Genomic DNA, 14,077 nt, shown 5'->3' with positions numbered 1-14,077 from the left:
CATGACGTACCTTCTCGCCAAGTAGAAGTATGGTATACTCCGTATGTATGATTTGAGTCCATAGGCCGAGTAGAGATTTTGTAATCCCTAATAGTTGTATTGGTACCACTCGATCAAACTCTCCTTGCAGTTCCCACAAGTGGTACAGTGCCAATTTGTATAAATAAAGTTTGGTGTTTATTTCAGTAACACACCTAATATAAAACAAAAAATTCACAATCCATTCCATTTTTGGCACTTTCGCGAAACCCAAGTGTTACTTCACGACCGATTTCTAAAATTACACTGTAAATTGTTGTCCTATTCGGGTTTATTTAAACCAATCCGGTAATTAGTCATTATTCATAACTGCGCGTAGCGATGAATCAAATTTGTCTTATCGCTCGCGAATTAGTTGCTTTCTTCACCAAATGCATAAACAACTATATGTTCAAGGTGATTATTACACCGACAACATCATATATTTATCTTTATTCGTTGGTAGGTACCTACATCACAATAACAACATTCAATATTTTTTTTCATTGCATGTAACCATTTTTTATCTTATAGGGAAAATTAAACTGATATCTGTTCTTGAATTTTAAGAATTTGCGCAATAACCACTCAGACGCAGATAACAGAATAAAATCCTTGGGCCCTGTAAAAATAGGTACACAGCTCAACATGTGGAGCCGTACATCATAATTGTTACTTTGTTTGAACATTATGCTTTAATTGCATTTTGCATTTTATGCATTAATCGGTCTGCACTGCACAATGTCTGGTCTCATTAAGATACTATTCCGAACTGGCCAAATCAGCGAATCCCATGGGTTTAAGCATGGTGCACTATTTAACTGTTGGGAAAACATTTCTCTGATAACCTTAACATATGACAAGTTCATTGTCTGGAAGTAATTTGCTAATTTCAGCATCCTGGCTTTCCGGTGGAGAGGGATCTGAATTGTATTTATACGGTTTTCTTATCACATTCTCCACAGTTCGTCCTCCGACCCATACGAGAGCCTGTTCTTTTTTTTTTTTAGTGTATTTTGTCGTGTGCCATATTTGAAAGTAAGTATAAGTGTTTCTTTTTCTTTTATTCATTATTTCCATATAGTTTTTCTTCCAAAGAAAAATTTACTTTGTTTTGCTATCCAATGTTAACAATATTTTCCCTTTCAGATGGAACCTGGAAACGAAGGAGATTTTGAAAAGGGCCGGGGCCGCGGTGCTCGATTGATGGCCCTATTAGCCGCCCAGCGGGCCCGAAGAACCGTGGGTGCGGCCACGCTCAAACTGGGGGCTGAAACCGATGCTGGTCCTTCCGTGGCCAGTGAGGTGGAGGCTCCTCCCGGGGTCCCAAACTCCCCCGACGAAGACAAAACTGAAGAGGAAGGCGGCGTCGACGACTCCCCCTCAGTGGTGGCGCCGCGTTTGGCGGTTCAAGCTATCGGCAGCAATGCCAAGACTATTAATTTTTATTTTTTTTTAAATAAAAATAAACAAATATTAAAAGAAATGCTTGTATTACTTTAGTTGCGGGGTTCCTTCCGGTGTCCATGGGTCATGGTAATGTAAAATCCTGCTTACATGGACTACTTCAGTTTTAGATTTTTGCGAAATGCCCTTTCGTATTTCATAGTCCACATCAGACATTTTTCGATTTATGTAATAAGGACCAAACCATCTAAGCAGTAATTTTTCACTTTTTCCTACTTTCCTAATAGGGGTGAAAACTTTCACTTGGTCACCCACTTCAAATTCAACATGGCGGTGTTTACAATCATAACGTAATTTATCTATGTCTTGTCGCCGTTTTATATTTTCAACTGCCAAATTTCTGACTGCTAAACCAATGTCTCTAATTTGGTCGCTATTACTACTTTCCAAGGGTGGCAACAAGTTTGCTTCTGTTGGTAAAATAGGTTCACGACCGTACACCAGCAAGAATGGTGAAAATTTAGTACTATCCTGTTTTGCAGAATTATACGCAAAAGTCACATGTGGAAGATATTCATCCCAATTTGATTGATCAGTATTAGTATACATAGATAACATATTGGCTAAAGTTTTATTAAATCTTTCTGTCAAGCCATTAGTTGCGGGATGATACGCAGTAGTAAACTGACTCGTTGTCCCCATCTTTTTTAGCAATTCCGTAACCAATTCTGACTGAAAAACTTTTCCTCTATCGCTTAACAATTCCTTAGGTGCACCGTGTTTTGTAATAATTCTCTCCAGTATACATTTTGCTACAGGTCCGGCTTTGCCGCTCGGTAATGCGTCAGTTTCCGCCCACCTTGTGGCGTAATCTGTCGCTACCACTATCATGGTTTTGCCGCTGCTACTTCTGCGAAACGGACCTAACAAATCTATTCAAACCGTTTCAAATGGGGTGCCAACTGGGATAGGATGTAACAGTCCGATAGGCTTTTGATTTTGTTGGCCTTTCCTGGCCTGACAATCCGGGCATCCTTTTACAAAACGTTCCACGTCCTTTTGCAACCCTTGCCAATAGTATCTTTGTTTTATTTTCGCTAGGGTTTTTGACCATCCCAAATGGCCACACAGCGGTTCTGAGTGGTGGGAGTACAAAATTTCCCCTATTAACTGTTGCGGTATCACTAAAAGTTTAGTCCGGCCCACTCGGGGCAAGCGTTTTTTGTGCCAAATTACAATAAATATTTACAGATTTTGTTGCAAAATTAAAAAGCAATATCTCACCTGTTTTGATCCCATAATTATCAATTTCCTCTTTAAAATGTTCTGTTAAGCAACGAGCCGCTTCTCCGCCCCTTCAAGCAAGCTCAACTGCTGCAATAAAGTAAAATTTACGCTGCAACCCGGTTGGAGATGTCTCATCCCATAAGGACACCATCTTGTAGTACTCGTTCATGTTTAAAGAAGCTGAACTTGTTTTCCTTTTTTCTTCATGTTTCTGGAGACTTCTCCTTTTCGCTTTCGAGCGTCTCTAGCTGGCTTAAAGGTAATGTCGTGGAATGGGTCGAACACGATATTAAATTCTTGAAAATATTTTTCCTGTAGTCTTTTGGCAACGATATTCCACATTACTTTTACACACAGTTCTTTATAGTCTTTTCCATTAGCTTTACGCATGTTCCATGCCCAGTCCTTGAGGAATAAATTTAGCTGGCCTGTAGTTGTTGTTTGGAGTAATTGGTAATTTTTTGCTTGGCAAAATTCCATAAATTGCTTCCAGATCGATTTGTGAGTCTTCTGAGTATTTAGTGGAACACTATTTTCAACAGCCGCGTTAATTTTACTTTCGGAAACATTTCCAAACAGATTCATTTTGAGTTTCAGTTGAAAAATTACTAAATTCGTAAGCGTCGTTTGTGATTTTTGTTGTTGGTAACAATACATAGCAACACAGCATAGAAACCATCAAGTGTGTTTTTACAAGGTAACTTGTCAAACTTGCATGAAATTTTTTCCAATTTTTTTCCGGAAAAACTGCTGACATCTAAGTTGACAGTTGTTAAGAGATTTTTATACTTAAAATTTACATTTGTTATACTAATTCTTGATAGCAATTGGTCAAAATTGATAGGAAGGAAATAATCAAAACAATTATTTTTTACAATGATGAAAAATTAACTGCAGGGCCTGTCGCAAATAGACTTTTGTGTTTAACATACGATTTTAAGTGGACTGTATTTAAATTAAGCGATGCACATTAATAGGACTCACCTGCTCTTGTCGTTGTCACAAACTATCGGTACCGAAGCCAGACTGTTTGAAGCGGCTGTACGACGCGTACTGCCGGATTTTGTCCGCATAAATGTGCATTAACGCGAAGAATTTGTACCTAAAAAATTATACTAAATGTAAACATGAAATCCCCGAATTAGTTCATTCGATCAAAAACAAGGAATTAAATAAAACTGTATGAGTTTCCAACATTCCGCCCACCATAAAACCTATGGTTGTGGTTTTATCCCAAAAAAAAAACATATAAATGAAATTAGGCAAAAAGGAGAAAAGGAAAAAAAAAAAGAAAAATAAACTAGATTACTAAATCAAGAAAAGGCAATAAGAGAAAGGTTATGTTTGCAAGTCATTGTCCTGGTAAAGGACAAAGCTTGACGACTGGACGCTGCAATAAACCGCCTTGTACCTTTAAGGTAACGACGCGAACAGTGCCGTCAGCACCTGGATGCACCTTGATCACCCGTCCTAATACCCATTGTTTAGGAGGCGTGCGCTCGTCTTTAATAAGAACCAACGTGTTTGGCTTAATGTTAGGCAGACGGGTTAGCCATTTAGAGCGCTGTTGCAAAGTATGCAAGTAATCTTGGTTCCAACGCTTCCAAAAATCAACATGCATCTTCTGCAGAAGCTGCCATCTATCCAAACGATTCAAAGGAATGTGTGTTACGTCTGGCTCGGGGAACCCCGTGAGTGGTTCCATTGTCAAGAAGTGACCAGGAGTAAGTGGAGACAAGTCATTTGGGTCATCACTAATAGGTGAAAGGGGCCGTGAATTTAAAAGACACTCAATCTGGGTTAGCAGAGTATAGAATTCTTCGTAGGTAAGAATTTGTTCGCCAGTAACACGGTACAAATGACTTTTCACAGACTTAACTCCGGCTTCGCTGAGGCCGTTGAAATGAGGAGCACCTGGAGGGTTGAAATGCCACTTAATTGACAATTCCTTACAAGCCATTTGAGAAAAGGCAAGAAGCTGATTATACGCTCCTTTAAAGTTTGTTCCCTGGTCTGAATGAATTTCGGACACTCGACCTCTTCGCGCCATAAAACGGCGAAAGGCCGCTAGAAAGGTATCCGATGACAAATCGGAGGATAATTCCAAATGAATTGCCTTTGTACTGCAACATACAAAAAGACAAATATAGGCTTTAGTAGGTTTTCCTCCCCGATACCTTCCCATAGTAATGGAAAACGGTCCCGCATAGTCAAGACACACTTGAGAGAATGCTTTAACTTGGGTTAGTCTAAATGAAGGAAGATCGGCCATGAATGGCGCATAAGAGCGAGGTTTCATGCGAAAGCATTTGATACATTTAGACAGGCAGCGATAAATTGCGGAACGGGGAGATAATATCCAGAAATTCTGAATGATTAAATTGTGTAAAGTCTTCATTCCTGGATGAAAATTATCATTATGACTCTGTTCGATAATCAGTTCACATAATCTGGGATTTTTCGGTAATAAAACAGGAAATTTAGCATCTATAGATAACGAGGAGTTTCTAAGCCTGCCGCCCACCCTAAGGAGACCCACTTCGTCTATAAAAGGGGCCAACTTTCTAAAAGGTTTAGGTAAAGGGCTGTTATTACGACAGTTTTGTAGAATATTCGAAAAACTTTCTTCCTGGGCGTGTAATAGGAGCAGAACCATGGACCTTTGCATAGCATCCTTTGGAATAGTTTCCTGAAAGGAAGAAATCTGTCTTCTGGTGCGAGAAATAAACGTTAAAACGCAAGCAAGGACTCGTTGAACTTTTCGCAATGAGGAAAACTTAAACAGAAGATCTGTTAAAATAGAAGAATCAGCCTTGGTTACGTGAAGAGACAACTGTTTCTCCTCAGAAGATGTTTCAGGGGTACCATCCGACACTACTGAGCGCTGAGTTGGCCACATATGACAAGGGTGAGTAAGAAATTCGGGACCCTTCCACCACAATTTATGCTCGAAAAGTTCTAGAGGAGTGAGACCTCTGGATGCGCAATCGGCTGGGTTCAGGTCCGTAGGAACGTATTTCCATGAAGAAGAAGGAATCAACACTTGAATACGGGCCACTCGATTAGCCACAAATGTTTTCCATCTGTGTGGCGAACTAAGAATCCAAGCAAGAGTGACTTGTGAATCAGACCAAGCATATACTGCATCAATGGTGAGCAGCTTTTCATAAGAGGATATAACAAACGTTAGTAAGTCGGCTAATAAATAAGCGGCACATAGTTCGAGTCGAGGTAATGAAACTATTTTGAGTGGCGATACACGAGATTTGCCCGCTACCAAGGAGCATTCTGTTTGTCCGTTACTGGAAATTGACCTGAAATACACAGCACAACCGTAGCCGCAAGAACTCGCATCGCAAAATCCATGGACTTCCACACGCGTAGTTGATCCTAGGCACGACATAAGACGAGGAATGCGAATTTTAGAAATTTCAGGCAATTCAGAGGTTATTTTTTCCCAAGTTTTTACAATTTCATGAGATGGTATTTCATCCCAATCAGATTTGGACAACCATAAAAGTTGCAAAATGCGCTTAGCAAGGAAAATCATTGGAGACAAAAACCCAACAGGATCAAATATTCTAGCAATTTGAGACAATATGTTCCGTTTTGTACAGGGTACGTTGATTGGAGTATAACAATATGAAAATATGTCATTTTGTGGATGCCATTGGAGACCTAAAACCTTTACAAAATTAGGACCATCACTATCAAAAGTCAATGGCATCTGTGGATCAATAGCTTTTACCGCAGATAATAATTCGGAGCAGTTGCTGGCCCATTTTCTCAATTCAAAACCTCCCTTTTCAAGCAAAGAGATCAGCTCTTGTTGTAATTTAAGAATGTCTTTCACTGATTCAGCACCAGCAACGCAGTCATCTACGTAGACCGATTCGTCTAAAACCTTGGCCGCTAGAGGATGATTATTTCGCTCAAAAGCGGCTAATTCTTTCAGGGTTCTTAAGGCTAAATAAGGCGCAGAAGATACTCCAAAAGTGACCTGATTTAAATGGTATTCCTTGATACTCTCATCGGTCGAAAAACGCCAAAGAAAACGTTGATATTTTCTATATTCTGGCTTGATCAGTATTTGGCAGTACATCTGTTTAATGTCGCAAACAAATACGTATGGGTATATTCGAAATCTTAACAAAATAGAGGACAAGTTTTGATGCAGTTTAGGTCCAGCAAACAGTGTATCATTCAAGCTTAAACCCGCGGTACCCTTTGCGCTAGCGTCGAAGACAACACGGAGTTTAGTAGAGACGCTGTCTGGTTTAAGCACACAATGATGTGGCAAATAAAATGCGGGTTTAGACTGATAATCTGAAGTAGAAACCTCGGAAATATATTCCTTTTCAATGTACTCTTTTATAAAATGTACGTATTTTAAATGAAGTTCAGGGTTTTTATGTAATCTAGACTCTAGATATGTAAATCGCCGAAGGGCTTGTGAGTATGTATCACCAAAGTTCGGGTCTTGATGTTTAAATGGAAGTGGAACTATGAATCTACCTGAAGCATCACGAGTCAACAAGGAAGTGTAGATACTTTCACAACGCTGTTCATCAGGAGACAACAACTTCCTAGAAGTTGGCACTTCTTCCAGTTCCCAGAATTTTTTAAGTGCTAGTTCCATATGAGGATTCAAAGAAACATGACAGCTAACGAGAGAAGAATTTGATGGTACATTTCCAGCTGGACCCTGTAAAATCCAACCAAAGATTGTTCTAAGTGCAACAGGTTGACCTGCGTGACCAAAGATTTGACCAGATCGTAGTATATAAGGTACTAATTCTGCACCCAACAGAATATCTATGGAACTAGGGATTTGAAATTGAGGATCAGCTAGAGGTAAGTCTTGAATGTGCTGCCAATTGGTGGTATCAATTACCATTTTCGGTTGGTCTGAGCAGACTTTGGGTAAAAGAATGGCTTCAAATTCAAACCCTGGCTCAGATTTGCCAAAAGGCTTAATAATACAATGGGCTTTACCATAAGTCGGATTAGAAATTTGGTTATTGATGCCTTCAAGAGGAGTAGAGCACGGGTAACGCTTTAAGCCTAAACGATTGGCACAGCGTTCCGAAATGAAGTTGGCCATGCTAGCCGTATCAAGTAAAATTCGCGCCTTTTGATAATTCCCGAAAGCATCAAGAATTTCAACGATAGCGGTAGATAGTAAAATTGATCTTTGGTGCCCAAATGGCGAGGTGCACGAGAGTGCTGAAGCCGTTGAGGCAGTTTGAGAGTTTTGTACTCCATCAGAGTTTTGAGCTGCATCTGCAAGGTTATTTGAGGCTTGTGGGCCGTGAAAAAATGATGATTGAGAAGTTCCAGAATTTTGATTGTAAATTCTTGGAGAACCTAAATGAAGCAATGTGTGATGTTGTAAGTTACACATTTTACACCGCACTGTAGAAAGACAGTTACGTACGGTATGACGTGAACGCATACAGTTGACACACAAATTGTGACTCTTAACCAAAGCCAGTCGTTCGTGAGGTGATTTAGCTAAAAATAAAGAACATCGATACAAAGCATGAGACGCTGTACATAAGGGGCACTTTCGATCGACTGCATTTTGTTGGCCCTTATCTAAAACATTATTATTAAATAAAACATCGGTTCTATGAGTGTCTTTGAACTGACATTTGCTTCGGGGATTTTGATTAGCAACCTCAGATTTACCTTTAGAAGCAGGCGTCATAAACTCCACCGACTCCAAAGCCTTGCATTGATTATTCAAAAAAGTTGACAGCATAGCATATGTGGGAAACTCTACAGTACTATGTTCAATTTCAAAATCCATTCTGGTTTTTGTATCGAGTTTTTGTAAAAGTATATTGAAGATTATGAAATCCCACGAATTTGTATCAAAATTCAAACCTCTCAAAGAAGCAAGATTTTCAGAAAAGGTGTCAATTAACCGGCGAATATCTTTAGCCGTAGGCTTGAAGATGGGTTGTGTCAAATAAATTTCATTGAAATATGCAGTGGCTAAAACACGCTTATTTTGGAAACGAGTCTTCAAGGCATCATATGCTATCTGATAATTTGGGGCAGTTAACGGAATGGACTTGATTAAGTTGAGAGCATCAGCTTTAAGTGATGTCGTTAAATAATGAAACTTTTCTATGTCTGATAGAGTTGGGTTAGTATGAATAACACTGTTAAATAAGTCGTAGAATGCAGGCCATTGCTTCAAATTTCCATCGAAAACAGGTATGTTGATTTTTGGAAGTTTTGGAGTTAAAGTTGAAGTAAACTGCGTTGACGTTTCCTGCTGAGCAGTCTCAGACAATGTAAGTTCAAATTTTTTCCCTTTAACGTCATAAACATATTTATCTGCTAGACTTCGAATTTTATCTTCTAACTGAAATTCCGCGTCAGTTGAAATCAAAGAAACAATGGAGTTATGATACTCTCTAAACTCATCATGAATAGAGTCGACAAATTCCAATCTTGCAAACAAGTTTTGCTTATAAAACTGATCATCGGTATTATTCACCGCATAATTATAAATTTCTGACAATCTTTGTAATGACACTTTACGTCGCAGTCTAAGTTTATTCAGTTCGACAATGATATCTGCATCCGTCATTTTAGCTTATTGTTATTACTATACAAATTTAAATCAGATTTATATTTTAAATTGGTTTAAGAAATTGTCGACCCAAACTGAAAGTATACTACAAACTTGGTTTTTATCGCACGCAGATAAGCTAAAAATAGCCCAAACCCCAAATGCCTAAAATGCCCGAATGTACGGGTGATCAAGTGTACAGCAAAAAAGTGTTCAAGTTGTTTTAAAGTAAAATAATAACGACGTACAAATCACAAAATGCAGATGAGTTGCTCAAAAATGTTTGTTGTGTGACGATTTTGCCAAGCAATTAGTAATTCTGAAGAGAAATGAGCTAATTGTTGGATATAAGTAATGTAATACTAATTAGATATTTCTGAAGAGAAATGAACTAATTCGAGAAAATATCCGGCTCGAAGTGGCCAAAATGTCGCAAATAGACTTTTGTGTTTAACATACGATTTTAAGTGGACTGTATTTAAATTAAACGATGCACATTAATAGGACTCACCTGCTCTTGTCGTTGTCACAAAATTATCGGTACCGAAGCCAGACTATTTGAAGCGGCTGTACGACGCGTACTGCCGGATTTGTCCGCATAAATGTGCATTAACGCGAGGAATTTGTACATAAAAAATTATACTAAAAAAAAACATGAAATCCCCGAATTAGTTCATTCGATCAACAACAGGGAATTAAAAAAAACTGTATGAGTTTCCAACAGAGACCAAGATCGGAATCTACCCCTCCAGAATCAACACGAACAAAAATAGCCAAACATATTCTATTGGATGGAACTGAAGACAAATTTAACTATATTATTAACAACGAACACAAGGCTAATAACCATATGTCAAATGATATAACAAAAAATGAACATGGAAACTCTAATGGTACTACACGATCATTCTTTGATGATATCCTGAAAAACCTACAAGTAATCCACAAGGTGACCGAGAAAAGAGTTATAGAACAAAGCGACGTCTCTGAAATAAGAAAAGCCTCGTTTGACCTTCACCTGATTGTAACTACTTTGGCATTCACTGTAGGTAAACTGGAAGCAGAAGTAACTCTAGGTCTTCAAAACAGAACATCGACAAATAACTTCCAAATAACAAACGCCCCCAGAGCTAGTACCCAGAATATCTCAGAATACGACGAGTTTCCAAAATTACCTGTACAAGAAACAAGGAAGAAGACATACAGCTCAGTCGTAACTACTAAAGATAATACGGTTGAAAAAGATAAAGTGTGGATTACACCACCCACAGGAAAAAAAATCGAAACTATGATAAAGCCTAAAAATCCTAAACACACAATTGACATTTTAAAAACGGTGAAACCTCTATTAAACAATCACGGAACAAAGGAAACATTCAAAAACGTTAGACATTTACAGAATGGAGGAGTGGTCGTTCAGTGTGAGTCTGATGAACAGCAACAGAGACTGCAGACGGTATTGTCGAAACAACAGGAAGTGGAGTACAAAGCGCTTTATAGTACCAATCCAATGTTTATGTTGACAGGTATAGAGAAAGGATATGAACCAAAAGAACTAATTCACGAACTAATTGAAGATAATCCCCAAATAAAGGATACTTTCGGCTCAGAAGTTGAGAAAAAGATTACTTTTGTAGCTAAAAAACCGTGCAGAAATCAATACAAAGACAACTGGATTTTACAAGCTGAACCTGCAATATTTAAATGGATAATCAAAAATGAAAACCTAACTTTTGATCTCACCAGGGCATACGTTCAAGAACACACCAACTTAGCAATATGCTTTAAATGTTGTAATTTTGGCCATGTTTCTAAATACTGCAAAAGCGATTTTTGTTGTCACAAATGCGGGGGAAAACATGAACCAAGTCAGTGCCCACCTGAAACAAAGTTAGATTGTCCAAATTGTAAAAAACTTAGGCTACCTGAACGAATGCATTCAGCCAGAGACAAAAAATGTCCTGCATTCATAAGAAAACTCGAAAAACAACGGGAACACACAAACTTCGGGGCAACAGCACAACAGGATTTTTTATGAAAGGAGCAACGGGGCAACCTGCTAAGAAGAACAAGCTGAGCGAACACCGAAACTATGGGAATCATAGTAGAATCAGCATCATTCATCAAAATGTTCAATCAATCGGAAACTCTGTGGACGCAGTTAATCATCTACTCGAGGAATACACTGCTTGCAAATGCCTTTGCCTTACTGAACATTGGAAGAAAATGGAACACCTTAGCAACATTAATATTGTAACATAAAGATTACACTAGGCGCCGTTACCCTAAGTTGCCCCGGTCTCCCCCAGTACAATGTTTGTGTCAGCAATATTGGCGAATTGGGGTCATGATGTGGGTATAAATACTGCACCAAAAGCACGTACAGATTACCGAACTCTGGGGTCTTCCCCAGAGGGAAGTCACTGACTGATCTCCGGGTTAGTCTGGGTACGCCTATTGTGCAACTTAAAAGTGGAGCAGTAGGTGACCAAGTGCCACACCTGAGTATTCTGTGGAAACCTGAGTATTCTTCCCCCTCAACCAACCCTTAACGTGACATGGTGGAGGCGCCTCGTTGGATCCCCGTCTGTTAATCCTCACATTAGCAGACACACCCTCGCAGACGCTAAACAAGAGCACAAAGAAAAAGGGAATGATTGAAGACGGTACACTTCTAGGTCCACAAAATCTGGCAGCCCGCTTCGAATAAGGTACAGAAGCTCAAGTGGAAGAAGATAAGCTAAGACAAGGGCCAGAAGGATAAGGAAGAGACATAGCGCAAACACAATGATAGGTTGTGGAAGAAAAAGGGCTAGCCTGCAGGTTCACAGTTGCTTGAACTGAGTAGGGCAATGTCAAGAGGGGCCTGTAGGACGCTCTAAGAAGGCAACCATAGCGAAACATTTTTAGTCCATAGCAGCACATTATTTTGGTATTATATTGGGTATGGTAAAAGGCAAATTTTCTTAATTATGTTTCATAGAATAAGTGTATAGTTAGCGCAATTATTTATTTACAATATCTTGATTTCTAGGCCAGTGTCGCGATCCCTGACCTAAGTGTAGGTATGTGATGACCTAGCAAATTCGTGCAATTATGAAGTTCTAGGTTACAACAACAAAGTGTACTGGTTTACATAATGATTTTATTTATGTTTTAAGAGATGTATGGCAAACAAAGTAATAATTGGAATCTTATTTTATTTTTTTTAGGGTCAACCTGGCAATCTTGTTGCGTCTATCGATCAACTGCTACAGCCTTGTTGAAAAGCGAACTAGCCTTATGTCTTGGAGAAGCCGACATCTTCAGATGGGTCCCGCCACGACGGTTCTACTTACACCCGTGTGCACCCGAAGTCTTTAATAAGTCGAGCTGAAGAAGCATCTCCAAATGGGCTGACGTTACTTAGGAAGAAATATACATGTCCAAGGATAGGTGTGCTAAAGGAGCACGCAAAAGGACAGAATATGAAGAAATGAAGCTAAGCGATGAAGTTTGCCGCTTATAGAATACAGTGCCAAGAGAAGGCACTACGATGAGATGAAGCCTAGGTGAAGCGTTTCCACTTAGACGATGGTGCCAAAGAAGGGTACAATGAGCAATTTTACGGAATTTCGCTTAATAAGGAAGGCAATAAGATAGACGCAACAGCAAGGTTGAAAGGTGACCCAATGTAACATTTGTGATATTTTAAAGTACACCCCTATCTCTACTATATTAAGCTATTATATTGTAATCTGGTGAAGAAATAAAGGACTCGTTCCACCACCTTTATACACCCTATAGCATTTAAGATTAACATTAGTATATGTAGACTTTATGTATAAGTTTCGCTTTTAGTGTTCGGGGCGAACACTTTCTAGGGGAGGGGCATGTAACATAAAGATTACACTAGGCGCCGTTACCCTAAGTTGCCCCGGTCTCCCCCAGTACAATGTTTGTGTCAGCAATATTGGCGAATTGGGGTCATGATGTGGGTATAAATACTGCACCAAAAGCACGTACAGATTACCGAACTCTGGGGTCTTCCCCAGAGGGAAGTCACTGACTGATCTCCGGGTTAGTCTGGGTACGCCTATTGTGCAACTTAAAAGTGGAGCAGTAGGTGACCAAGTGCCACACCCTAGATCAGCCCTAACAAAGGAATTAGTGTGGACGCGCAGCACGAGTTGCCGTTCCAGCTTACCTCCCTTTGTTAGGCTCTTCGCGTCTTTGCCGGCTCGGTGAATGCCCTCGGACCTAAGTCTAGGGTTCATTCACCACCGCTAAAGCGTTGCCCTCCGTGTACCTTTGCCTAGAAGCCAGACCACGTCATGATCCCCGCCATCTTAGCCATCTGGGGGTAAGATTATCGTCTAGAGATTAAGGCACTATTACGTAATAAAGAGTGGGTTACCTGTGGAAACCTGAGTATTCTTCCCCCTCAACCAACCCTTAACGTGACAATATAAACGGTTTTAAATTAGCGTCAAGTTTCTGCAGGGACCAAGGATATGGCGGCGTAGCAATCAATATATTTGTATCCAGACATTAAATATCAAGTGCGTAATAAGATTAATAAACTTTCGGTAAGTGGAGTTTTTGAGTGTGCTTGTATAGAATGTAATTTAGAGAACACAGCATGTATTATAGCAACCATATACAGGCCTCCAAAAGGTGACCTAACAGTATTTTTTAAAAAACTGGAAACCATGCTTGAAGAAATATTTAAATATAATCATGTGACTATTTTTATTGCAGGAGATTTTAACATAGAGCTTCTGGAAAGTAACAGTACTC

General features: G+C 39.4%; 1 protein-coding gene and 1 long non-coding RNA gene across 2 annotated transcripts; both read right to left on the bottom strand.

Moving 5' to 3' along the window:
- Positions 1 to 4,063: 4,063 nt before the first annotated feature.
- On the bottom strand, positions 4,064 to 9,316 carry LOC145738413 (uncharacterized). Its single transcript, XM_081993231.1, has one exon. The coding sequence runs from the start codon at positions 9,314 to 9,316 to the stop codon at positions 4,064 to 4,066; it is 5,253 nt and encodes a 1,750-aa protein (XP_081849357.1).
- A 2,977-nt stretch (positions 9,317 to 12,293) lies between these two features.
- LOC145738296 (uncharacterized) lies at positions 12,294 to 13,758 on the bottom strand. Its single transcript, XR_014180691.1, has 2 exons — positions 13,695 to 13,758; positions 12,294 to 13,634 (listed from the first exon to the last, which is right to left on the bottom strand). It is a non-coding gene; the product is annotated as an uncharacterized LOC145738296 (long non-coding RNA).
- Between the last annotated feature and the right edge of the window lie 319 nt (positions 13,759 to 14,077).

The sequence above is a fragment of the Ips typographus genome, linkage group LG15, assembly GCF_016097725.1.
Source record: "Ips typographus isolate SLU linkage group LG15, UJ_Ityp_2.0, whole genome shotgun sequence".
NCBI classification, from domain to species: domain Eukaryota; kingdom Metazoa; phylum Arthropoda; class Insecta; order Coleoptera; family Curculionidae; genus Ips; species Ips typographus.
The sequence above is the reverse complement of the archived record's forward strand: the minus strand, read 5'-3'. Positions and strand labels throughout refer to the sequence as shown.